The sequence below is a fragment of the Cardiocondyla obscurior genome, linkage group LG06 (genome assembly GCF_019399895.1).
Source record: "Cardiocondyla obscurior isolate alpha-2009 linkage group LG06, Cobs3.1, whole genome shotgun sequence".
NCBI lineage: Eukaryota > Metazoa > Arthropoda > Insecta > Hymenoptera > Formicidae > Cardiocondyla > Cardiocondyla obscurior.
In genome coordinates, this window is record NC_091869.1 from 1,913,868 (window position 1) to 1,939,733 (window position 25,866).

The following is a 25,866-nucleotide window of genomic DNA, read 5'->3' on the forward strand; positions in this document are numbered from 1 at the left end:
ATAAAAAATACGGCTCGCCAAACAATACTTTAATCAATGCTGCAATGTAAAATATTCAACACAAATCTGTTATATCTTTCGATCGCGTCTCATTTCGTTCAATTTTATATCGATAAAATGCTTAAACACCTATCTTCTATACGAATGGACGAACTCGCGCGGAAACCTGTTGAGAACGACACAGAATATCAAGTTCGCGAAAAGATAGAGAGAACGATGTTCTTTGCTAGAAGGATACTTGCTTTCGCACGCTCGCTACTTTATCCCCGTGTCGAATATATTTGACTGAAGATTCAAAAATGGAGATAGAGTTAAAAGCTTTCGTGTGTTAGATACGCGACATGCGATATTTCAGTGATATTTCGCTCGGGAGGTTTTTTTTTTATTTATTTATTTTTTGACGCCATTTCTTCTCCAATGCGCAATTCGTTCCCGATTAATCGCGATATCATTTCTCTATTACATATGTTCCTATATTGGGTAACACCGATAAAACCAAATATTTGCGCGTATCGTTGAATAATATAAAATAAAATATCCATATCAAATATAAATAAATATAAAAACAAATTGAACTTTATAACCATTGAACTTTGTAAAAAAATTGCCATTTAAAAAGCTAGATATTTTACATTAAATAACAAGTGCATTGAGCGTTATTCATTATATCTGTATAGACGGCTCACGTGAATTTGAGAGCTTAAAAAATAGCAATATATCACTCCGTAGGGAAAAAAATTTACAATAACGCGAGAATGAAAAATGGAATAAAAACTAGCGTCGAGTTACGCAAGATCATTGACGAGAGTATTATCAAAGTATTATAAAATGCGATCGCACGCTGTGAACACGTTGAATTATAAATAAATCGCTGAGAGAAGGAAGCTTTTATGTTCAGGGAGATTATTTATATCTGTTGGACTCTAAATAAAGAAAAATCGTTAGACGTATGGTTTTTTTTTTTCCTCTGACAGATTTATATATTGATCATAATTTATCACGAATCTTGTCTAGCGCGTTCCCCTCATTCTTTTATGCCCTTTAACGCATAGACCTCCGCCCGTCTGGATAAAGTTTACGGCCTTGAACCTCTATTGTTCATAAGTTTTCTACCCATCGATCATCCGTCCGCGAACGCGGCACCTCTTTCGAATCCATTACTGCCCAAGATGTACGGTAGCTGGTGCAGAGATGGATTAGACAAATTAGTAATTATCTTCTCGCGAAGCCGCGCCCCTCAAAATACATCAATTTTCCGCGGTGCATTTTCAGATGTGGACGCTCGCGAGGTAATTCCTCCCCTTTCCAACGTTGAAAGAAAGGAAAAAAGAAAGACAGAGAAATAGCAGATATCGCGGAACTCGTATTATCCCGCGACTGTTACCGCGAGCAGATTTACGGCACCGAAAGATCTCAAATCTCGATGGCATCTACCCACCCATATATTCTGCATACATTCCAAATTCGAAACATGTATTTCAGAACGCTTTTAACTTGCGAATGTAATCCAAATTTATGCTATTTCCTAACGAAAAGACGGTAGCCGAGAGAGAAACGTGCATTATCGACACCGTCATTCAAACGCGTTATCTTCTCAAGACGAAAACTTTATAACGTTACTTTAATGAGTTCGTTTTCCCAACGAGGTTTTAATTTCGCGGATTTTTAATGGCCGCGAGATATTTTATACTTCGCGATGGTCGCTGTTCTCTCTCGCGTCTCATTCACCCTACTGATGTCGCGCAAATTTAAAAGGTCCGACAAGGAAGAGCGACCCCGTTGATGTACGGGAAACGACAAAGCATTCCGCTGCCCGTACTGCCCTACAGGGAAATCAAGGCGGACCACGACTTATCCTTCTTCCCCTGGAGCTACGCACTGACGTAACACGCCACTTGATGTTACACTCTAGCTTTATATTACGAGACGAAGCCACATTCGGAATACGAGTGAGGCTGTGGATGTTCCCTCTGTTTCCAGAAGGCGCATCATTACGTGCACTCCTAATTCTCGTTTTACGAGTGCTCATAAAGAAAATACGTGAATGTAACGGAAGTTCGTCACATCTATATAAGCTTGCTCGATAATTAAGAAACAAATCAGATTTGCCGGATCTGACGTAAAAATAAAATATAACAGTAAAAACTAAATAAGAATAAAACTATAGAAACAAAGAACGAGATTGTTAGTAAAGTTAAATAGAATCGAGGTAAAAAAGTTTGTTGACCAAGAAAACTTTAACTGGAATATCTTATATTAACAGTGCGATCCATCTTAGAATATTAACTTGCCTATGAACAACTTCTCTATTCTTATAAATACTAGAACAAGCCATGCGCACGCTTCGCGTACGCAATTTTTCGAAAAGTCCTAATTTGTGCGCGTCATTATAATTAGGGACATTAATTAATTATAGTTTTTATTTAAAAATTACAATTAAGTGACTTATGATCGACGACGGGTTGCTGGTTAAAGAAGCCTCAATTAAAAACCGAAAAAAAAGTTATACGACTCACCAGTCTGCATTAGCTCCAGCGGAGTTGTAAATCTGCCGGTGACTGTAACATAAAGAGAAACATATTAATGTAAACGTGCTAGTTAGTTTATAAGTTTAACAAAAAAAAAAAAAGTAAAAGTTTTTTTTTTTATTTAATTTAAAAAATTGATATTTACTTATAAGTTGCTCCGCCGATGCACGATGCCCCCCGGGCCTGCTCCTCCTCTCAGTTGCGACGTCGTGACGAGTCGTCCTTCCGCGCACAAGTAACTCGCGAACGCGTTCCCGTAAAAAGATTAACGTAAAGAAAACGACCGAAAACTAGCGGCACTCCCGATACGACCGATAAACCGGCTGCGGTTTGTTTAAGTCACTGATGTCGGCGATACCAGCACTATAATTTCTGTAACAGAAAAAAGATACAAAATGGAAATTAGTAACATGTAAATGAAGTCAGTCTAAAAAAAAAATTGGTTAAGTAAAGCTGAAGTGATCCTTACCTTTGAGATGTTGCGTCGAAGCACGGTGCCTTTCCGAGACCTCTTTCTCCTCTCAGAATATTTAGAATAGGATGCGGTACTTTGGCTTCTCCTCATCTGAAACAGAAACGAGAACAACGATTATTAAACGACGATATTTGTCGGTGTGTTCTACTTGCGTGCTCGATCGGCAGCCAGCGCGCTCAAGGTTATCACGTAAATACCACGCGATGTTTCACGTCGCGACCGCTGCTCAACGACGGAATCTATACCGAATATTCTAATCCCCATTACTCGGAATGCACTACGGATTTTTTAACTGTTTAATACGTCGCTCTGCTTGTCGATCAAGTCGCACTTCGACCGAGCCAAGAAAATCACCCCGGTGATATGCCTATGATACGTAAATAGGAATTAAACTTACTTTAAAGAAACGGGAACTGTTCGCCCGTATTCTCCGTATTGAGAGAAGAGTGGAAGATGTGATTCTTGCCGGGATACGTCTCCGTACATGTAATAATTATCACACTTCCGGTGCGACCGCGTGCTCTTTTAATACGTGCTGTACCTACAGTCTGCCTGTGCCGAATGAGTATGGTGGGGGAAGTCACGTACGTGCGAGCGGTAGGCGGCTAGCGGTGAGCGCGAGCCGCCTACCGCTCGCACTCCCACCACCTACCTCTCTACCTGCCCCCGCGCTCCTCTTGTACGTCTCACCCTTACGCAGTTTAACGCTTAGCGATGTCGGAAAATTGATGGAATTTATTATATAAATTTATAGTTAAAAAAAACAGCAGCATCGTAAAGCTCATCGATTCTCGTCGTTGACACTTCTACCGACTTTGTAACAAAATTGATTCGTTGCAAGCAAGTTGCAAAGTTCTCCGACCCTGAGGCCACCCTAATTAAGTTTCCATCCTAATGAAAGTGTTTCACCGCAAAGTCTACCAACGAGACGCCATTCTAGCGTGCCCAACCCTCCAGGTCAGTGCAAATCTTTTCTTAGGACTCCTTGAAACTTGGAAGAGATGTCTGCGAAAGCGATTAAGTCCAGACACTCACTCAGGCGAAACATCAAAGCCGACCGGTCTCAATTGAGTCTTACATAAATTGCTTTTTGTTTAAATTAAGTATTATTACGTAGTCGTCTACTTAATATCTAGAGATTGTCAATTAAATTAATATACGTTGCAAATTCTATATACAATTTCCACACGCATATGTAGCTAGTTTTACTTTGAGACTTCTGCGACGTAAAATCGTAATTTTTCTCAGGAAAATGAAAAAATAAGAGGCAGATAATCTGGTAAATGAAGACATTCGACGATCGATAGGAACCGATAACCTTTCCAAGCAGACCAGTTTTGCGCGTCTACGTCTTCTTCGCAAGATCGAAGGGACAGGAAAGGAGAAGGAGCGTACGATAAGGTACCAGACGCTCAGGAGTTTAAGCCGGAAGGATCAAGGACGAAGGTGCAAAGACGGAAACCTCCGTCGGCCAAAGCTCCCAAATCTGAGGGTTGCTGATCCTCGAGCAAACTGGATTGCTATTTACATAGAATGCGCGCGTGCATCTCGGGAACGTCAGCGTTGACTTTCCTGGGGCTCTCGCCTTGATCTTCCTCCGTCGCTCAAATCAAAGGTCCGGGATACATTATGCCGTACGACCCTTCAAGTGCGCGCATTGTCCTTGGAATTCCGTATGCACTGTTAATTATGGATTCGCTTGACGAACTCTATCGTACTCACGTTTGCGACATCCGCGAGCGCACCGAAATGCATCTTACATCGATGAGAGATTGAATATAATGCCGAAAGATTGAATTATAATTTCAAACTTGCCGAGATAGTTTTACGAGCCTTTAATGCTCGCAACTTTCAACTCCATCGTTGCAGCGTATCATTTTTTATAATTAATTTAAATGCAAAAGGTGAATAAATAAATTTAAAAAAAAATTATAAAATTTGCAGAAAAGTAGAAACAGTTTATAACAAACTCAAAAATATGGAATGTTAGAAATTGCATTATGCAACCTCGGAACGTGAAAATTATGGAAAGTACGATCTCTGTTAATTCTACGCGGTTTTACATGAGAGATTCCCTACAACTTTTTTAAAAAGTACGAAATTGCTTTGTTAATATGTTATCAAAATATTGCGGACATTTTCCATATAGATGCGTAATAGCTAAAACAATAATGAATAAAGTGTCGAACCTACCAATAAATTACCATAAATCCCGCAACGGAATAAATTGTAAAATACGCTCGCTATTATTATACGCACACGCGGACGCAGTCCCAATAACTGCTACGTGCATTCCCCGCCTTTTGTGCACGCAATAAATCTGTCACACACGTCACTACCGCGCGTTTCATCGCCAGCAACAACAAAAAAAAAATGATTACTGCGAGCGAAGCGTTTTCGTGATAAATCCATCCCTCGAGCCTTCGCACGAGCGACTCGGTTCGATACCCGAGGCTGCCTACTTTCCGCGATACGCGCAACGATCGGTCCCGTACCACCGTACATCGGTGCAATCCGGATCGGAGTCGTCCGGATATCCGAGTACCTATATATCGCCACGTAAATCCGCGCGCGATGTATAAGAGCTTCCAGCCGAGGCCATCGGCCCTTTCCGTCCTTCTACATTCGACATGTTCTCCGCGAAACTAACATCTACGGACGTGAAACCCCATACAACTCACGAATGAATATTTACGCAATTTCCTTATCGCTAATATTTCTACTTGGGGCATACAGTATTATCGAAATACAGCCGCACGTTTACGAACAGATAACGAACCATTCTGTTTTCGAAAATAAATCATCGAGAACTAAATGCAGTTCGAACACGTTACATTCAGTTCAGTAGTTTCCTATTTAATACAAAAAAAAAAAAATAAGTGTGCAGAATTGTTAAACTTTACTCATTTGTTGAATATTATCCGTTCGCGAAAAGTTGAATTACGTTAATTTAATACTAATTTTGCTCTTCAGCTTATTTATTCGCGTACCTGCAATCCAATTAGAATATTAATTGTGGGAAGAAACAAGATATCAAGGGAAATCAAAATTAGTTAACTTCAAAGTATTACAGGTAAGCAGAGTCAGTCAATCAAGACTATTAGCGAAACTTGATGGTAGCGTAAATCAAGCTCCCGCAATTCAAGCGCTACATAAATCAACCTCGATTCAATTGCGCGACACTAATGTCGGACGGCATCGCTCTCGCTTTGGCGACACCGTAGTACGAAATTTTGTCGCGATTTGTCGAGGGTAATTCATGACAAATCTTAAACGTGACATGTCGACCCGAAAACGGATCTTACGTTAATTCCGCTAATTCGCCGCGCGCTTTATTCATCGACAAAGATAGACTGTAAGACACGCGCTTAATTAGCGCTTACACAGGAACCGAGAGAAGGGCGCAGGGGAGGAGAAAGAAGCAATCGCGAATATTTGCATATTGTCGAGGAAGGTAGGCAATTACGGTAATCCCGTCTCGGCAGGACCTTTAATTCTATGGACGATTAATTTTGCGAATCCGGTAATCCCGCGGTCTCGGGGTCCACGCTCGTCCTCGTATCTGTATCCTTCTAGCATACCTTCTTCCCCGTTCTCTTACGTGAGAAGCCCGTCCCTTCCGGACGACGGGACGAGAGAGCTTTAAGCACACGCGAAGTTGCTGTCGGAACCGTAGAAAAAAAAACCTTACTTGAAATAGTACTCAATGGCACGGTACACTCCGCGTATCCTCCGGTGAATTTCCACTCCTAACAAATCTACGATTTCGTTGTTGACTTCCATCGTGGAAATACCATTTACTGCAAATTTATTCGCTGTATTAATCTGCCCATTAATTAACTGCCCTACATACGGAATAGCGCGTATGCGCGCACTCTAATTATAATTATAATTCACATATATGTACTTGCGGCATGTGATTACTCTCTTAAAATAATATTCAAAAAACATATTTAAAATGTTTTTCCAACAAGAAATTATCTCAACGTCATTAATCGTAATAAATTGATCGGAAACAATGGATTTGGCAACCCCCAAGGTTTGGTACAAAACGATTTCTTTTTATTGCTTTTAATAAACGTCGGCACGTGGAGGAAAAAAAAATAAATAAATGTCATTATAGTTCGTCACGATCTTTGCGCGTAACGCTATGGGCGGCGTTTATTATGGCTTTTCTACTTAAAAGATATAAGTGGTTCCTCCTCGCGAACGCTGCCGACTGACGTTCTTCAACGCCGGGAAAAGCGTCACGATCAAAAGTTTATTTTTTCACGAGATAGTGGATTTTCGCCCTCTCGCTTCTTTTCTCATTTTCTTTCTCCTTTTCCTACGTAGCCGGCTTTCAAGATATACTTGAAGTGGCCACTACGTGACCTTTGAACCCCGTACGAAGCAAAAGTTACAGGATACAGGTCGTGCGTGGACCGAGAGCTTGAAGGACCTTCCTCGCCGCTACATCAACCTCGATTACTCCTCTTTCCGCTCTTAACCTCCCCGTCCTTCCTCTCTCGGAGGCCACATCGTGGTCCTTCCGGAATTACGGCCAGAGACCTTTATGTCTCGATCCTCCTGCTTCCGCGACAGAATAACAGATCGCACTCTTCCGGCTGTACCGCGGTTTCTCGCGATTTCTGTCCAGGTCATCGGAGCGAGATCAATATTTCAACTCACTCTCTTCCCATAGTGATTTTCAAAATACTAATACAGATCTTTATAAAGCTTTTTATATCCGTTTCTATACAAAAAAAAGTGTAAACTTTAAGGTCAAAAATTGTATATTCTTTTGTTCTTTTCATCAATAAAAGTTTTTATGTAAAAAAAAGAGCCTAGATCTTTGATATTTAACACTCTAAAATATTTCACGAGAAAACTATTTGCTATATCGTAAATAAATTTTTAATAATCGTCTGGTCTATATAAAATCATGAAATTTTTATAACGAGTCGTTTTTTGCGCAACACAGCCGGGAAAAAAAATCGATGAATGAGAATGCGAGAGACAGTTCTTTGCCAATATTCAGCCGATAATATCCGACTCCTCCACGATTCAACGTCGCTTCGAGTTATTCCGATCCATTAACAGTAACGATAATTATTATAGCCGCTTTCGTCCTTTCGCGAAATGATCGATTATTCTCGCGATGTTAATTCCAACCTTTTTTTCTTCCAGTCGTTTTTTAATATCGATTATCGCCAACCAGCCAACTCGGTCGGGAGAAAGATAAAATTTTAAATGGCAGTACTAACTGGATTACTCAGTATAATCGAATCGGTCCGCGAGCTTTGTCAATTTGGAATCTAACAACTTTAGCATACTCCGTGAAAAACGCGGTTAGTTCATACTCTAAGTTCGTTTCGCTACAAATTTTTTGACAGAACGGGTAAAAATATCGGCGGAAAACGTGTATAAAGAGAACGTTAACGTATGCAGATTATGTTAGTAGAAGGATAGAAAAATATAAAATACAGAATTTAAGTCTCGCAAAATTTTAAATCCCAATGTGCACAAGTCTTTATAAAAAAGAATAAAAATTGTTGCATGTGATATTTAAAGCGCGTATTATATTTAACATTATTTTTCATTATCCAAAATTAACTGTTACAAACTTTTACACACAAAGTGAAATCTAATTGTGAAGGAAACTAAGTTTTTATATATTTTTTTTTTCTTTCCTAAAATTAGTTTTCCTCAATTATTTTACGTAATTTTTCTTTAGTACCAGCACATATGGATTCCTGTAATTCATCGCTCGTACATTTAGGAGCGCGTGTAAAAATGGTTTTTACGATTCCTATTGCAATCGGAGTTCATGGAGCCGTCACGCGTGCGAAGGTGGTATAATTAAACCGAGATATTCCACGGATACCAGTTTGATAGGTTGCATGCATTTGTGTGGTGCCGGCGCAGGTCCGGTCCGGAATGTACGATGTTCGATTTTACGTCCAGACCGGATTTACGAGTACAACCCGCCGAATAAAACACGAGATTCGCCATTAATGAGTCTGTTAGGTACCGTGAACATTACTCGCAACTATCGTGAAAGATCACCGAAATATAACGTCTCAATAAAGAGAACGACGCCGTTCGTCGTTCTGTTCGAACACGTATAGGCGGAATAATAAATAATACCGCCACGAAAAACGAAATCTAGAACAAGCGTGAGTAACGAATGTAAATTACGATTTATTCCTATGAGAGAGTGAGGTGTGTTCATTAACGCTGAGATTGCGAGGAATAAAAACGGACGCGAACGCAACGTAAATACGGAAAAGTTGCGTTACGTTGATACCAACAATTTAAAAAATATTAATTTAAAATTCAGTTATTTATTTGTCTAAGACAAGCATTGTTGGCTGCTGTTTGCCATAATGAATTATATCGTGCAAATATATGCGCCAAATGCGAGCTGTTTCAAAATCTCAAACTCCAACAGTATAATGATAACGCGATATACCAAGTTAATTTCATATTTTCGTGTCTATACGCCATATTCTGCCGTACAGTGAACGAAAGATATCCTCAAATTGCAATTTTCCGCAACCGCCAGTTGCGTTTCATCATCGTAACAGCGCGCACGGAATGGTATGGAAGAAAGAGCTAACACATCGTAACTTTTAATCGATATAGTCGCAATCTAATTCCGCGGAGCGAGACATATAGCATTTGATGGGAGGAACAACACTAACCGCGCGCGTACACGCGGCTCCCACTACGCGTCATAATTCTTAATCACGATATCACAGCGACGGCTCTGGTCTGCGGTTAATTAAAACAGCGAGCGTCTCGGTTCTAGCTTTCCGAGCCCGGCCTTGAAATTAACACGGCAGTTTACGGTCCGTGTTTACTTCGCGTCCCAAGTTTGCATATTCCCCATTACGTAGCTTATGTACGTACGCTTGTAACTCGCCCATATGAGTGTATGCGTGCACGTACCCGCGTGCGAGGGAAACCCGGAGGTCCCGTAGGACCATGATATTAGTCCGGCACAGGGTATAATTGCGTGCGAGGTCACATCGCCATGTGTGTGTATGACGAGAGTGAGAGAGATAAATAAATTAGTTACGAATAAGACACCGGTACACATATTATATTTTACGCGAAACTAACTTTGTTTTACTTCCCAAGTAATAAAGCGAGACGCAAGGTCTTAGATTTGTACGTACGCTTTAAAACTATTTTATAAAAAAAAAAAAAAGAAAGAAAAAAGTTCTCACTTCGCGGCTTGCCTCGAGCAGACTATTCGAGCGCAAAATTTCGAATATTAATTTTCCAAGATGTCTAGAATAAAATTTTCAAACAATTTCTGGATTCTTTTTCTCGAGTTACTTACAGGAAAATTGTATTCTTCGACAATACATACACACACACAACGTACATACATATAATGGTCCACTTTCCTAAACGACATTTCGTGAAAGATATTAAACGAAGAATATTCAAATATAAGATTTACGAAAGCTACTAGCCAGAGGCTTGAACTGAGTTGTACTCTAATCTTTCGACGACTTTGGCGAGAGAAGTTCCAAAGTTTCTTATCAGCGTGCGCAAGATATATCCCTCGGTATCCGTCTATTGGACCCTTCCTTCGCGGATGAAACAATATTCCTTATCAAGGATTCGTAATTCCGAGAAGTTCGCGAAAGAAAATCATCCAAAGCTTTATCTTAATCATCTTAACCGCAGGATAGCGTTATATTATTAATCTGATAACTATAAAAGCGTGACACTTTTTTATCATATATTTCCGGAGTCAAAACGTTATCTATTGAATTATAAAACGCGTATTATAAAAGTATGAGACTTTCAGAAATTTTCTTTTTTACGTTTAATAATTTTTAAATCTTGATTGCTCCGCGATCGTTTGTACAATTACAACGAAATCCTTACGGAGCTTAATTTTATTCATAAAGTCACTAATCGCATGTACCATTCAAATATTTTCAGTTGGCTCACGCAAATTTATCCGGCAAATAGAAATCCTATTTAACACGTCGCGTCCTAATTTAAATATTTAAGGAACTTTAGTTCACGCGTAAATACACACTCAGCGCGGCTTCATTAGCTTCTTTATGGCGCAACGGGAGTCCTCTCGGCACGTGCACTTATTCAAAGTGCGCACCGAGCGAAAGAGAGGGAAACATTTGAGATTCAACGTGAAAGTTCTGTGACGTGGTTTTTCGCCTTTTACGCAGTCAGATCTGCTTTGGCATTTCGCAACGCAGTATGCGTGTCACATATGTGTGTGACATATGCACGAGCCGCGCGAAACTAAGTTGTCGCCCTGGTAAAAAATCCACACGCTTGCGGCACGACGCGACGCCGCGCGACGGGCTCACTCTCGTGCAAAACAATTGTTTGCTTTTGCAATTAACGCTCGGTCGCCTGCGCCGCGTGCAGTTTTACGCAGATCCGCGCTGTAGATTTAGTCGACACCACGAAATGCATATGGAGCACAGGCTCCACATCACCGAAATGCGAACTTCCGAGCGAATGGTCGCACCGCGTGTAGAACGACTCGACTATTTTTCGATGGAAATTGAACCTCGACGCTTTCACGCGTTTCTCGTATTTTGCATCGCGGACGACGACTTTGGATTTCACGTATACATTTTTCTCCTTTCTTTTTTCTTTTTTTTTTCTTTTTAAGATAAAACTTTGGAACAATTCGTTTTCTCCGTTCTCGGCTACACGCGAAAAATCTTATCGAGAGTTCATGACTCTTGCGAATCGTATCACCGTCGTTTGAGTATTTGATAACGAGATCTCATCGTCGGAACCGAGAAATCTTGCATTTCACATATCCAGCCACGATCGTGGATATCCCGCCCAGCTTCGCGTCACCGAGATTCCTGCATAATGCCACAGCGGAGTAGCGTATCACACCAGGCTGTTATGCAGTCCATCCCGTAAACGGACAACGACCCTCCCGTGCATTTCTAGGCGTACGACTTCGTTTCTACTTACAGTCGTTATTACGTGAGGGTATATATTTACGGATCCCGTGCATATCGAAAAGACGCTGTTGCATAACGACCGTGTTCGTCGTAAATATATTATACTTAGATTTATATAAAACACTCGAATAAATGAAATAATTGTAATGCCGTTTAATACGCCTTCTTCTACTATTCTAAAATATTTTATTTCAAAACACCCGTGTTGGATAGAATTAAATTCTTTTCCGCGCCATTGATTTGCGAAACGATTGCTTTGTCGAATATGATTATGTTGCAAAATGCGACTCACCGTTAGATGTGCAGCAGCGGAGTTAGTACAACTGCAATAATCCCGTCTTGATGTCCGTCCTAAATCTCCTCCTTCTCCTCTCAGAATGTGTGACATTGGCCAGGATTCTCCTTCGACGCATAACCCAAACACAACACCCCGATAAGAAATTAAAAACGCGCGACCATGGCCGGCACTCTCGAACAAATCCGATGAACCGACTGCGAGTAGTTTGTTCAATTTCGACGACGACGCACTATACAGTTTTCCTCCAAATCTTTATCTAAAACAAAAAGAAAGTATAATATGTATTATAAATCTGTGAAAGATAAATCGCGATACTAGTTGATTAAAAAGATCACTTATACTATACTTAATAAACTTAAAAAAATTAATATAATTAATGTTCTAATGTAAATTACATTTAAAGTAGCAAAAAAATTTTAAGTGTCATGTAAAATAAACACATTTGCAGTTTATTACTAAAAATGATTAAATTTATAAGTATTTTTTAACTGAAAAAAAGTTTTAAAAAATAACGCGCGCTTTGCGCGCGTTCTGTTATATCCAGTAAAATAAAAAATTAATGTGTAAGAATTTTCATATAATCATATCTATGATATAAAAATATGGTCTATAGTTTCTTTTTTTTTATTTTAATACACTTAGAATTAAATTATTTTTTGTTTAGTTATTTCTTTTCTTTTATAAAGTTATTCATGTATTATTATAAAATTCTTTTCAATTTGCGTCAACCATAGATTTCTTTGTTATCAACTTATGTGACAATTTTTCTTCTTGATTGTAAGTAAGTATTTTCTTATCATCTATCGTTATTTGAATCTTGTTATCGGATACAGATAAAATAGTTATTTTAAATTTTAATTATAAGTTTTGCATTTTGTTGCGAAAGAACACTTTTTTTTTAATAATACTTAAACATTTAATATAACATTCAAACGTTTCTTTCATATTGCAGTAAACCAATAGTAATTTTAACCTTTAATTTCTAATATCTTAATTGTTTTAAGATAAAATCGCAATAATGTTTGTCTCCCGATGGCTATAATTAGCGCGATAAGAAACGTAATACTGAAATCTACTCAGTAGTCATAAAAAAAATTTTATAGCTACTGATTTTTGTTCATTTCCTTTTTGGTTAAAATTTTGTCGTTCTTCACATATTTATAGCAATAAAAAGTACAATATTAAAAATTTTTCTTAATTATAAATATAAATTAAAAAGTAAAATACTTATATAAATATATCAAAAATATTTTTAAATTTGCTATTAATTGAGTTAATCAGAATTTTTGCAGCGTAACTATTTTTTCGTATTATTAGATTAGATAATTCTTAATATTAAAGTTTCAATGCTTTATAAATTAATTGTTAACTAAAAGTCAACTTTTATTACATTAATCAGATAAATTACGATATAAAACATTATTGTCTGGCGACCTTTGCACTCTAATATTTTTTCTGTAATTCTACAAATGTAGTATCTAGTAGAAACAGATTAATAGATAAGTACGTAATGCGATATTATCACTTTATTGCAATAATGAGTAGGTGGTATTTGTGATATCGTTCATAGTCGTGATAATCAGTCACCGATCACGGTAGCATTATCTCAGAAACGTGCTTCATCGCATTATCACGTGCTTCGCTCGTACGATTCACGCTCAAGGGACACGCGTGGATTGCAGACAAGAGTTTCACCTGTCGCACGTGACGATAGGCGAGACCAATCGCAACTCAGAAATCTTGATTCACACCTCTGGAGGTATGAGATCAGATATGAGTTCACGATTGGCCAACAAAATTTCACATTTCCACGTTGTTCTTTAAGTATTGTAAATATAAAATCTGACGCTATCCGATCTCATGAGATGCCAACTACCTGTTTACTCGAGGCTTTGTCGTCTTGTAAGCTCACCGACAGTTGCACGTTTGTAGAAAATGTGCGTCAATACGCTTTACTAACAATGTCGACACCCGTCTCACAAAATTATTCCGACCAGAATTGTGACATATTTCAAGTTTTTTTTTTTTTCAGCGAAATCTTGCGTTTCTTAATTTATTTCAGCTTTTTATTTCTTCTTATAAAAAATATGTAATTTTACTTCAATTTAATTTTTTATATTTTCTAAGAAAGCTTTACTTCTCTCTGTACATTGCTTCAAATCAATAAATATATTTGTAAGCTATGTAAAACTAATTATAAATTTTTTCCGGAATATATGTATATAAATTTTAACGTTAACGTTTCCTTTTCATTAAGCATTGATTATTAACGGATATAGCTACGATAAGATAAATTCATATTTTCATCACTTCATCGAGTTTACAAATTGATAAAAGTACTTTCCACCTTGAGCTATTATTAATATCAAATTAATATAAAATATTCCAAAAAATATATTTAAACTTGCGAATATTTCCTAAATCAAACATTTTGTACACTAAATAATCTATAATTAATTACACCCAGATAAAATAAGAAGTCGAATTGATATGATTATCAAGATTCAAAATTAATCAACGTTGTAAGTCGCACTGATATTTCATCAAATTAAAAAAAAATTAATAAACAAGACGTAAAATACGCTACCTATCTTATCTACTTTTGGCATCAAGAAATATTGAATATTATATATACCTTAATAATAATTATAAAAGATAAGACCCGCTAATGGAAAATTAAGATATGTAATTAAAAAATGTCTCCTGCATGCATAAAAATTATTTAAGTACATATCCACCCATGCATATTAAGTTTTCCACCTGTGTACACAGTTTACAAACAAATTGTTTTAATAGCAATTATATTTGTAATAAAAATAAAAAAAAAAAATAAAAAAAGACAAAAAGTAAGAATCACGAAACAAAAGAAGATGCGGAAAGGTGCCTCGTGCTTTCCGGGCATACGAATGATTTTATAACGTGGATATAAGACAAAATGGCAGGGAGCTAGTCAATTACGGTCGAATTAACACTGTATACGAGGGGGATCTCTCTTCTCTTTCTAACTCCCTTTCAGCACGCAGAATCCGCGTAGCCAGTGTCCCTTACACGCTTCGCTACCTCGTGCCACTACGGCCTTTGAAACGCTATATAAAGTGACAAAGCTAGCCTATTGGCGGGCACGCTCCGGTATTCTCGCATCGACTTTAAACTCGCACTTTCCAGCTGCATCGCGCAATCTGAAAAGAAGCCAGGCCGGCCACGGACGGCTTTTTGTCACAAGTGCTATCGGTAGCCAATCGACTGGAGAAGTGGCGAGGTGATTACGCGAAACGATTTAAAGGACGCCGCTTGCTGTACCGTGTACTTCATTCCCGAGGATGTCACGGTTCAAGACGCGCATTTCTAAGACATCGTCGAATTGACATATCGACAGACCCAATCGCGTTGACACCGTCGTAACGTGCCAGTCCTACTCTAACTCAAGTTCCTTCACGACACCTTAGGTAAGTGCTAACTTGCTTTGCCATTTGCTGCATACAAGATTAAAGCTGCATCTCAGGATGCCTGAGACACATACAAGAAGATTCGAACAATCAGCTTAGATGCTGAAGAGGTAGCGAGATAGGAACTGGGTCGACGAGCGACCCCGTTCTTATGTATGCGTTAATATCGCCAATGTGCATCGTTGTTCAAATAACGTTCTAAAATTATGAATTTATCGTACAATAAGTTTGATAAAAATTAATTATTGAGAGTTTTATAGAATTTATAAATTATTATTAGTACCTATGTTAGATAATATAATTATTTTTTCAAATTGGAGAACTAATGAAATAGTAAAATATATTTGATGCATGTTTCTTAAACACTTCAAATTTTACAAATTAAAAAAATAAAAGATTTAATGCAGTTAAGTTAAAAATAAAAATTCAAAGAATAATATAATATCCATATATGAATAAACAGGAATATTATCACGTAATTTAATAAGTTTATAATACAATAAAATGTCTCCAAGTTATTTATAATATTAATTAATATACTCTTTTTCTAACTTGTTAACAATCAACTTTTTCATAAGTTCTTCAAGACGTTACGTATAAGGTATAATTATATTGTCAGTGTAATTATAAGATAACAAATCACTATCCAGTATGTAATTATATTCAATTACATACCGTAACTATACAATTTTCAAACGGAGTAATTGTAAAGACATTCTAAAAAGAAGCGAAGTTATACGATATTTTGTTTGACAGAAAATATAATGTGCGCAAAATATAAAAAAAAATTCTTATGTAAATGTCAGAAAGCCGATTGAGCCAGAACTCCCCGACATAAGTAGAGTACATTTGGTATTATAGTAATTTTATTAGATTAGTAACTGGTTCCTGTACAGTTTCCCTTTATCACGTACGATGGTCGTTTAATGCAAAGTTAATGGTATGTCAAATTAGGAACAGCTGATCGCGTCGGCTTGGGTGAGCTACGATTTATGCTGACTGCAGTATCAGTAGGGTAAAAGACCATATCCCCGACAATGTGCACATTACTGTCAATTCAGATTTACACGCGCTTTCAAATATAAAAACTTATTTATATAAAATTTTAATATGTAATTTCTCAACAATGAATATCTATTCATTATAAAACATAATTTTATCTAGCAAGATATAAAATAAAAAATCTTTTTTATGCATATTACAGAGAAAAAGTATTCACAACATGAAGTACTACATTCAATTACTTTGCATCGTGGCAGTTATTCAAAATCCTAAAGCGTTACGAAAAGGATCTACAGATTATGAAGGTTTGTGTTATAATTATTTTGTGATATAATAATTAATTTAATATTCGAGTTAAATGCCAACATTTTTTAACAAATATCATTAACATAAGTTTAACGTATTATACTTTTCAAGATTTTCACAATTATGATGAATACTTTAAATACGATAAATGCATGTACGCGTTGGACGAATTTTCCTATCTCATATACGCGACAAAAATACGAGCTATCAGTATTCGAAGTAAATTTGTTAAAGCAAAACTGTTGCAAAATTGTTCATTCTTAATGACATTAATTTTATTTCTATCTATTTTAATGTTCTTGCAAGAAAATCAATAAATACACGGCACAAATACCTAAAATTTAATTTAATTTCCATATATTGCTTCAACATCGTTAAATTTAATCAATTTTACTTTATCTTTTTCTATATATATCTCAGATAAAATTACATTTTAGATAATAAGCCATTAAAAAAGATTGGAAAGCTCTCCGTTATTAAAATACTTTTTCAGTATTTTTTAAAATCTCGATTTTAAACTGAATTCCGTCCTATCCATCCTATTACGATCAATCAATTGTATTCCTTGGCAACGAAGCGAAATTCTGATCTCTCATCAGATATGTCCTTCTGGCTAAAGTCCGGCCAAGAAACCCTGCGCAGGATTTTGGTGGAGCAGGAGAACGAGAATCGTGCCAAGAACGTCATCATCTTCATCGGGGACGGTATGGGCCTATCTACCATTACGTCCGGTCGAATCTTTATAGGTCAACTCAATGGTCAAAGCGGTGAAGAATACCAACTCACGTTCGAGAAGTTCCCGAACACCGCCCTGGCCAAGGTAGACATTCAAATTACATCGATCGTGCCTTCAATCTCAACAGCGGTTTCGCGAGGCGCAATGATATTGAGAAATCCCGTCACGTTAAGCCGCTTAATTCCGCGCTTTTGATAAGGACGCCGCGTCTATCCTCGACGAGAAAATACGACAAACACGGTGCTCGCATTACAATTAATCCCCCCCATTGATCTTCTAATTGCTCGCTAAAATAGAATTTTCATTACGCTTTTGTTTTAAATATTTATAATGTTATCATATATAAAAATGTAATAATACCTATGATATATTAACAAAGTCTCGTACTTAAAAAATTTAGATCAACGCCGATAATATACGAATTTTATTTTTGAGATCGTGAATGTTCGTTATCAATTATCAAAATTACATCACATATTAAATATAAATATGTCATAATTACGATATGTTTGTAGACCTATAACGTAGACAAACAAGTGCCGGATTCTGCGGGAACAGCGACTGCTATATTTTCTGGTGTAAAAACCAAGTACAGACTTATTGGCTTGGATGCCAAAGCGGAATATAGCAAGTGCGATAAGAAAATTAACACTTTGAGCAAAGTCTCTACGGTAGCGGACTGGGCACAACAATCTGGCATGGATACCGGTAAGAATTTCGATTTTTAAAAATTAGATCAAACCTTGGCATAGATACGCGCTTCACGCTTAAAAGTCTCAAATATTCTTGAAAAGTAGATAAATAAAAGAAACAAATAAGAATCTTTCATGCATTACCAATCGTCAGTCGATTAAACCGTCGACTAAGAGTTTTTCTTCATGATATGACATTGAGATAATAAATCTCTATCAGTTTTTATCGTCATATATACATATAACATAATAAGCTTACGCAATATCAACTTTAATATTATACGTGTCATCAGATTATTGCCAAACATATAAATTTAATTTTTAATTTCACAAATTTTCTTGTCAATAAATATAATTTATTAATCGTGCATACGTAGCAATTTTTATGGTAATTATTTGATAGAGCATTGTATATTTAATTAAAATTTATATTATTACAAACGAGTTTAAACTATAATACTACTAATTCATAAATACTACTAATAATAAAAAATTAATTTTATAAAAATTGTAATTTATACATGGTATTTGACAAATGTCAATGTAAATTTTTTTCACCGTCAAAATTATTAAAGACATTTTTAGAAGTGACACTTAAATAAAAATTGATACTCTCAGCTTATCAGTATCAATCCTATAAAGATCACGTATCGCGTGATCGACTATTTCATTAATATAAGTGTTGAACTGTTGAATAGACCTCGTTGAAGTGATACACAGTGAAAGTACACTCAATAAAGGAGGAGGTCATAAGCCGACCTTCCACCGTGTCGCTGACGATTGATTGGCCATGACTGATTTCTATTGCGACAAAACAATGAAAGCTTTTTGTATGACTCATTAATTTAACGCATTCACTTCCTGTTGTATCTGAACTTTTGCTAATAATCTATCATTCATTGTTTTACGTTAATGAATTACTACAGCATACAATAGAAATATATTAATAAAATATTAAGAAAATTAATAATATTACAGCGTTATTATACTATCACAAGATAAAGTAATGAAATTTCGAAGATAATTTATTCATAATTGATTAACAGGATTTGTTACTACCACTCGTGTCACCCATGCTACTCCTGCGGGTCTTTACGCGCATGTTAATCATCGAGATTGGGAATGCGATAGTTCGATACCAAAGGATCAACGCTTTTGCATTAAAGATATTGCGAGACAACTTGTTGAGGATGAACCAGGAAAAAATTTTAAGGTAAAAATTATGTATTTGTGTGTTAATATATGCGTATTTGATTAATGTCATTTCTCGAACCTTGTAAGTCAAACCGAAACGACATATAATAAAATACGCAACAGAACATAATAATAAAAAAATTACTATTAATACTATTGCAATTAAAATCTAATATTTCCTGTATTTTTTTAAAGGTTATTTTAGGCGGCGGAGCACAACAAATGGGTTTAAATAAAGATAAAGATGATTCCTGCGAACGATCTGATGGAAAAAATTTAGTGAACGAATGGCAAGCAAATCATCCTAAAGGAAGAGTTGTCACTAATGCGCAGGACCTTATGTCCATCGATATAAATAACACATCGCATATTTTGGGTGTTTTTTCGCCTGGTCACATGCCTTACCATGCCGTAAAAACCCCCGAAACACCCTCGCTAGCGAACATGACAACGCAAGCTATAAGACTGCTAAAAAAGAACAAAAATGGATTTCTGCTAATGGTCAGTAACATTATTCAACAAAAAAAAATTGAACAAAAAATTGATACTCCTCACAATTTTATTCTATTTAAAATTTAACTATAAATTTATAACCCGATAAAACAATTTTTTAATAAAACGAAATCAAGACTACATTAAGAAATCGTGACGATTACACGATAATGCGAGTCTTATGCAAATTACACGTTGATGACCATTTTCGTGTAATGCGTTCGTGTTAGCCATTTATTCTTAGGCTTTATCTTCCCGGACATGACAAGGTCGTACTATTTGAGTGCATAATTCTACACATAATTTAAGCGCACCATTTTATTTCTATTTTTAAAGTATAAAAATGACCAAAAATTGAAATATTAATAATAAATTGATAGTTCTCCTTTTGTTTCATCAATTTTTTTTATCTTTTAGGTTGAAAGTGGAAAAATCGATCTGGCCCACCATGGCAATTGGGCAAAATTGGCATTGCGCGAATTATACGAACTTGACGAAGCAATTAAAGTGGCTTTACGACTGTTAAATATGGAGGAAACGTTAATCATCGTTACTGCCGATCACTCGCATTCGTTTACATTAAACGGATATCCCGAGAGAGGCAACGATATCCTTGGTTTCGGCAACAAACCTAATAAAATACCTTATGAAACACTCTCCTACGCTAACGGTCCAGGATTCTACTACCATCGAAGAAACGACAGTAATAACGTCAACGAGACTTGGAGAAAAGTCGAGGACGATCCTACTCGCAACGAACCCTTCTACAGGCACTTCGCTGCCAAATATCTCAAGGATGAGACTCACGGTGGAGAAGATGTCGGGGTTTATGCTTTAGGTAAGAAACGCAAGTTTGGCTATAATTTTTTGGTACTATTATGCATGCTTGATTTAAAAAACTGTATATACAGTATCTTATTATAAATGTTTCTTGTCTTAGAAATTGATAAAATTTAAATGTAGTTTAATTTTACTTGCTTTTTCCGGCAAGTAATAATAATTTCAGAAAACAATTGCATAAGTAATATCTTTTACAGGTCCCTATTCACATTTGTTCCGAGGTACATTTGAACAGAATTACATTGCCCACGCCGTGGCGTATGCGGCATGCTTTAAAAACTGGCCGTCTCATTGTAACACCGCTTATTATCGTTACTTTTACGACGTTAATACGGCACCTCAAAGCTCCAAGACAAATTCAGCCAAACAAACTACAGTATCGTTTACGGTAATAATAACTTTCCTATTTATGGCGCTCTTTATACAACTGTGATAAACATTATTATATTTCATTTTCGTAGTCAAATAGATAATGCACCGCGAAAAGAATTTATATCATGTAACTAATAATATTAAATCAAGCAGTAAAAATTTTTATTTAAGAAACGTCGTCTTCTTGTGCCTATATCAAATAATATTTAAATTGCAAATATATATATATACATATACATATATATCAATATGTCGCAAATCGATTTCGTTTGCGGTACAGATCTGCGATTTTTGTAATAGACTAGTAACTGTCGAAATATTAAAGCATAATTTTTTATGTACTTTAACATGTTACTTATATAAAATAGATATTATAAATTTACGTATATATACATATATATATTAGCGCATATAATATAATAATATATTTTGTTAGAAACTAATAAAACAATTTCTGGCTTGAATGCTATGATCGATTATACATGAATTATAATATAATTATGGATAAAATAAAGTTCCTCGTTATATTTGTAATTTATGTTATTATAATTATGCAAATCCATAAATATAATACTACAAAGTTAATAGATACTTAAAAGTAAATGTAAAACAAAGACAAATATTTATGCAAAATTGAAATTAAATTAATATAACTCCGAAGAAAATATTAATTTTTAATTTATATATACAATTATTTTCCTCTAACAATAGCGAGGTAATAATTTTTATAGATAAGTGGTACCGTATCGTCACTGACGAAATTTCTGTCAGGTTTGATTGAAGCAAATGAATTTCTTCGTGGCTCCAAAATTGTTTCTACATCAGCGATCGATTTTATCCTGATCATCTCTCGAGGAATTTCTTGCTTTGTGTAAGACGTTACACAAACAGGAACTTTTATTTTACAGAATTCTCGTATTGTATCTGGCCACGTATCTTTACCATTAAAACCAGTCTCACGATATAAACCGGGATTAAAAAGGCACACAAGTTGCGGTTTTATGAACTGTTTCGAACGACAAAAATCATGATAAAATTCTCCAGGATGAAACGAAACATTTATTCGTCGACCAGACGATTTACAAATTGAACAAATCTTCACAGCGGTCAACATGTCTAACGGTACTGTCGGCAAACTTAATTCCGGACCAATAAACATCAATTTAAGATACTTTAAATTCGGAAGAAGGTGCATGAAAAATTTTTCCCATACATGTAGATTTATACATTCAAATTGAAACTCTGCACCTATTACATGAACTACTAAAGTGTCGATAGTCTTCCAATTCGAGTAAGAAATTTGAGTCGAGTGCAAAGCTGTCAATGGAATGGTTGATATATGAGAAAGACTACAATATGTGTAACAATCCATTTTATAATAATATGTTGAGTAATTGTAAAGCTGTGCCATTAAAAGATCAAAATTATTTGGCAGATAAAACGGTGCTTTTTGGAAGGTATCTGGAATCTCAGGATTTACGTGACCGATTTTATACTGCATAAACAGTACTTTGTGAAACACTTGAAACTCTCGGCACCATTCTTCGTGTCCATCGTTGTGATTTTCACAGAATAATGTGATTTCGCATGTCGGACAACATTTTAAAGCTGTTGAAAAACGACGACACTTGCAACAAACACGTGGATAAAGAAGAATCTCTTTTTCCCAAAGTTGAAGAGGCCTATTCAAACGGCATTGTACAATTTCAATCAGTTTCAACCGAAAAACACGATAATCATCCGCGCTGAGTTCCGAGAGTAATGACAAGTCACCTCCTATCGTGCAGATTTCGGTGAGAACGTTGCACAAGTCACGATGCTTCGGCCAGTCTTGTTTCATATGTTTGACGGTGCAGTAAGAAACCATGCCGCAAAATTTACAGGTTTCCTCGGATCGTTCTATGCAGATCAGACACAGGTTTGATACGAAGACAAAACGTGGCCAGAACTTCAGCTCGACAGTGTTCTCTTCGTCACTGTCTTCCGATGAGTAACCCTGCCTTGAATGTACAAGTGGTAATTGCAAACGTAAATTAACATCGATCGTGGCTTCAGCAATAGAAACATTTTTTTCTTTTTGGTCGAGTGTCTTTTTTTCCTCAGAATTCGAAATTTCTGTTACTTCGCTCTTAGAAATTCTTTGGGTGGTAAACATTTTTTTTGAATTCTTTTTTCTGCGACCCATCGTCAAAACTAAAATAATAAAACGAGATGATTAGAATGAATTTTTATACCAACATATATTAATTTTGTCTAGTTTTACATATTACGCAATTAAAAGTAATTTAATTTCTACAAACTGTTATTGTGATTATATAATGTACGGGTAGTACGCGTACGGGTATTTTAGTGCTTCAAAAGCAAATAGATTGTTACATAACTGCATCTCGTCAAAGAACACGTCTAAAATTATTATTTTAGAATATTACAACGCGGAGGTCACACGTATCGTAATTAACAACCCACAGGATGTACCACAAACGCTAATAATTAAACTCGACCGCGACAAGCTCTACTACCGTTTAATGACCTATTCTGCATCTATCGAAAAGAGAAAACAATTATCTCCTAATTTAGCACGTCGTATTCAACTGTTCGATGTGCCATTATTGAAACGAAAATTCGTTCATTTGCAATTTCAACATTCCAACTCCACTACTCCCTTTGTACATTAACAAAATCACAATAAGATGATAATTGATATAATAAATTATTTAAAATTCAAGTACTTACCTTTACAAATTTTTCACTCTTCAAAAATACAATTATTCAATAGTTAAAAAATGTAAAGTACAATGCAACGAGCGTTGCCTTAATAACACTATAACACTGTACGGATTATTCAAATTATTTTCTTTTAATTTAGAGAAAAGTGATTTAATGCGATAATTTGATTTTCCCTCGGTCAAAGACGCCAACTAAACGTCTCAACTGTTCAAGGCGTCGCCAAGTATTATCAGAGCTGCGAGTACGCCGATGGGCACTATGCCTAGCTACCCGGACATAAGGTATTTCAAGCACTGCGTACTGGCAATAAGATATCCGAAGACGAATAGCCGAGCAAAAGGAACATTTACCGTTCGCGACAGAAAGAGAGCGGTGCTCGCATCTCAAAGCAGCAAACATATAAACTGACAAATAAGACGGTAATGTAACTCATTTCTAAGTATAATTTTTTAAGCATAATGCACGTACATCTAGTAAAAATAATATTTCTATACAAGAATTAATTACGTGTGTATGTGTGTCAGTGAATGCTCGCGCATGCTTTATATCTACATGCTATTATTAACGTTATATTGTCATGAATATGCATTTATCCCATAAAAAAAATCTTTTTGTGACAATTGCAAATGTGCGCACGTTGTGGAACTGATAAATAATCTTATCAATAATTTAATATTTTAAAATAAAAATAAATAAATGTACAGCAAAGTGCAAATGAAATATTTATCAAAAAAATTATTTCTGCAAAGTTTATGAATTTCACTGATTTCTTAATATTAAATATAACTTTATTTTTGTATTAAATTTTACGAGACTATTTTCTAATAATTTAAAATTTCTTTTATTTTAATACCAATTAAAATATTTTTCATATATTCACGTATCTCAATATATTTTTGTAGCATCAGAAAACATTATTATATTTGTTCGATCCATCATATCCACTGTTCATTGTACGTTTATAAAATGACTATTTTTCAATTTGTGCACAAAAACAGGTTAAAAAAAATAATTTCTAAGATTAAACATGCGCCTTACCTTTGCACCTGTTTATCCGCCACACATAATAGCCTTTATTCATCCCGGTAGTCAAACTCTCCGGAAATTATCCATCGATTTCGTCGCAGTCATCTACGCAACTCTATCTCCTTCACTCCTGCACTCCTTCGATTTAGCTCGATGGTCCAGTCCGCTTTACGATAAGCACCTACGGTTTAAGAAACTGCTGTAATTTTTATGTAAAAACTCGGAAAAAGTATCGCGAAAAAATAAGCGATTCCTATGGAAAGACGACTTGGATAAAATGACGCCAACTTTATATACATATATATATATCGTGTAATTTTTCATAGCCTTAAAAATCGCTATAATTATTCACGTTCATGCGATCGAACATATTCGTTACTCGTCGCCCGTATCCTAGACGACAATGTTTCGAGAGCGTAGCGGTCCGCCTCAATAATATCGCTTAAAATTCGAAATTTAATGTGCGTCTTACCTTCGCACCTTTTCTACGCAAAGACATCATAATGTTCGTTCGTCTCGCAGCCGTATGTGCCGTCGCATCCGCCGCAATTCTCTTCTCTGATGTCGCTTGATTACATTTTTCTGATTGAGCTCGATACCTACTTCAAGATGAGTGCTTACGTTTCGAAAAATTGATAGACTTTCTGAAGAAAAATCCAGGGAAAGGACGCTGGGAAACGAAGCGTCCGTCTCGGAGAAGTGTTCGGTTGAAAGTGCATGGCGTTCGAGAATCGTAGCCAAACGCCGGTTCGAGACTTCGATAGTATCGATCTTTAAA

At 36.1% G+C, this 25,866-nt stretch overlaps 2 protein-coding genes and 1 long non-coding RNA gene across 4 annotated transcripts; 1 reads left to right on the forward strand and 2 right to left on the reverse strand.

Annotated features, from left to right (window-relative positions):
- Window positions 1-548: 548 nt before the first annotated feature.
- Window positions 549-25,831, reverse strand: LOC139103302 (uncharacterized). The gene is made up of 6 exons (XR_011545854.1): window positions 25,561-25,831; window positions 25,101-25,269; window positions 12,250-12,511; window positions 2,998-3,093; window positions 2,674-2,900; window positions 549-2,558 (listed from the first exon to the last, which is right to left on the reverse strand). It is a non-coding gene; the product is annotated as an uncharacterized lncRNA (long non-coding RNA).
- Window positions 15,519-21,869, forward strand: LOC139103293 (alkaline phosphatase 4). 2 transcript variants are annotated; one of them, XM_070657810.1, is made up of 8 exons: window positions 15,519-15,701; window positions 16,906-17,008; window positions 17,609-17,829; window positions 18,261-18,453; window positions 19,484-19,650; window positions 19,827-20,132; window positions 20,541-20,961; window positions 21,161-21,869. In XM_070657810.1, exons 2-8 carry the CDS (start codon window positions 16,924-16,926, stop codon window positions 21,394-21,396), a joined length of 1,629 nt encoding a protein of 542 aa, XP_070513911.1. In that variant the 5' UTR covers window positions 15,519-15,701; window positions 16,906-16,923; the 3' UTR covers window positions 21,397-21,869. The 2 variants fall into 2 exon arrangements, with proteins under 2 accessions (XP_070513911.1, XP_070513913.1); XM_070657812.1 differs by lacking the exon at window positions 15,519-15,701 and having other exon boundaries at window positions 16,919-17,008; window positions 17,629-17,829.
- Window positions 21,912-24,357, reverse strand: LOC139103295 (uncharacterized). Its single transcript, XM_070657814.1, has 2 exons — window positions 24,069-24,357; window positions 21,912-23,528 (listed from the first exon to the last, which is right to left on the reverse strand). Exon 2 carries the CDS (start codon window positions 23,518-23,520, stop codon window positions 22,027-22,029), a length of 1,494 nt encoding a protein of 497 aa, XP_070513915.1. The 5' UTR covers window positions 23,521-23,528; window positions 24,069-24,357; the 3' UTR covers window positions 21,912-22,026.
- Window positions 25,832-25,866: the final 35 nt, after the last annotated feature.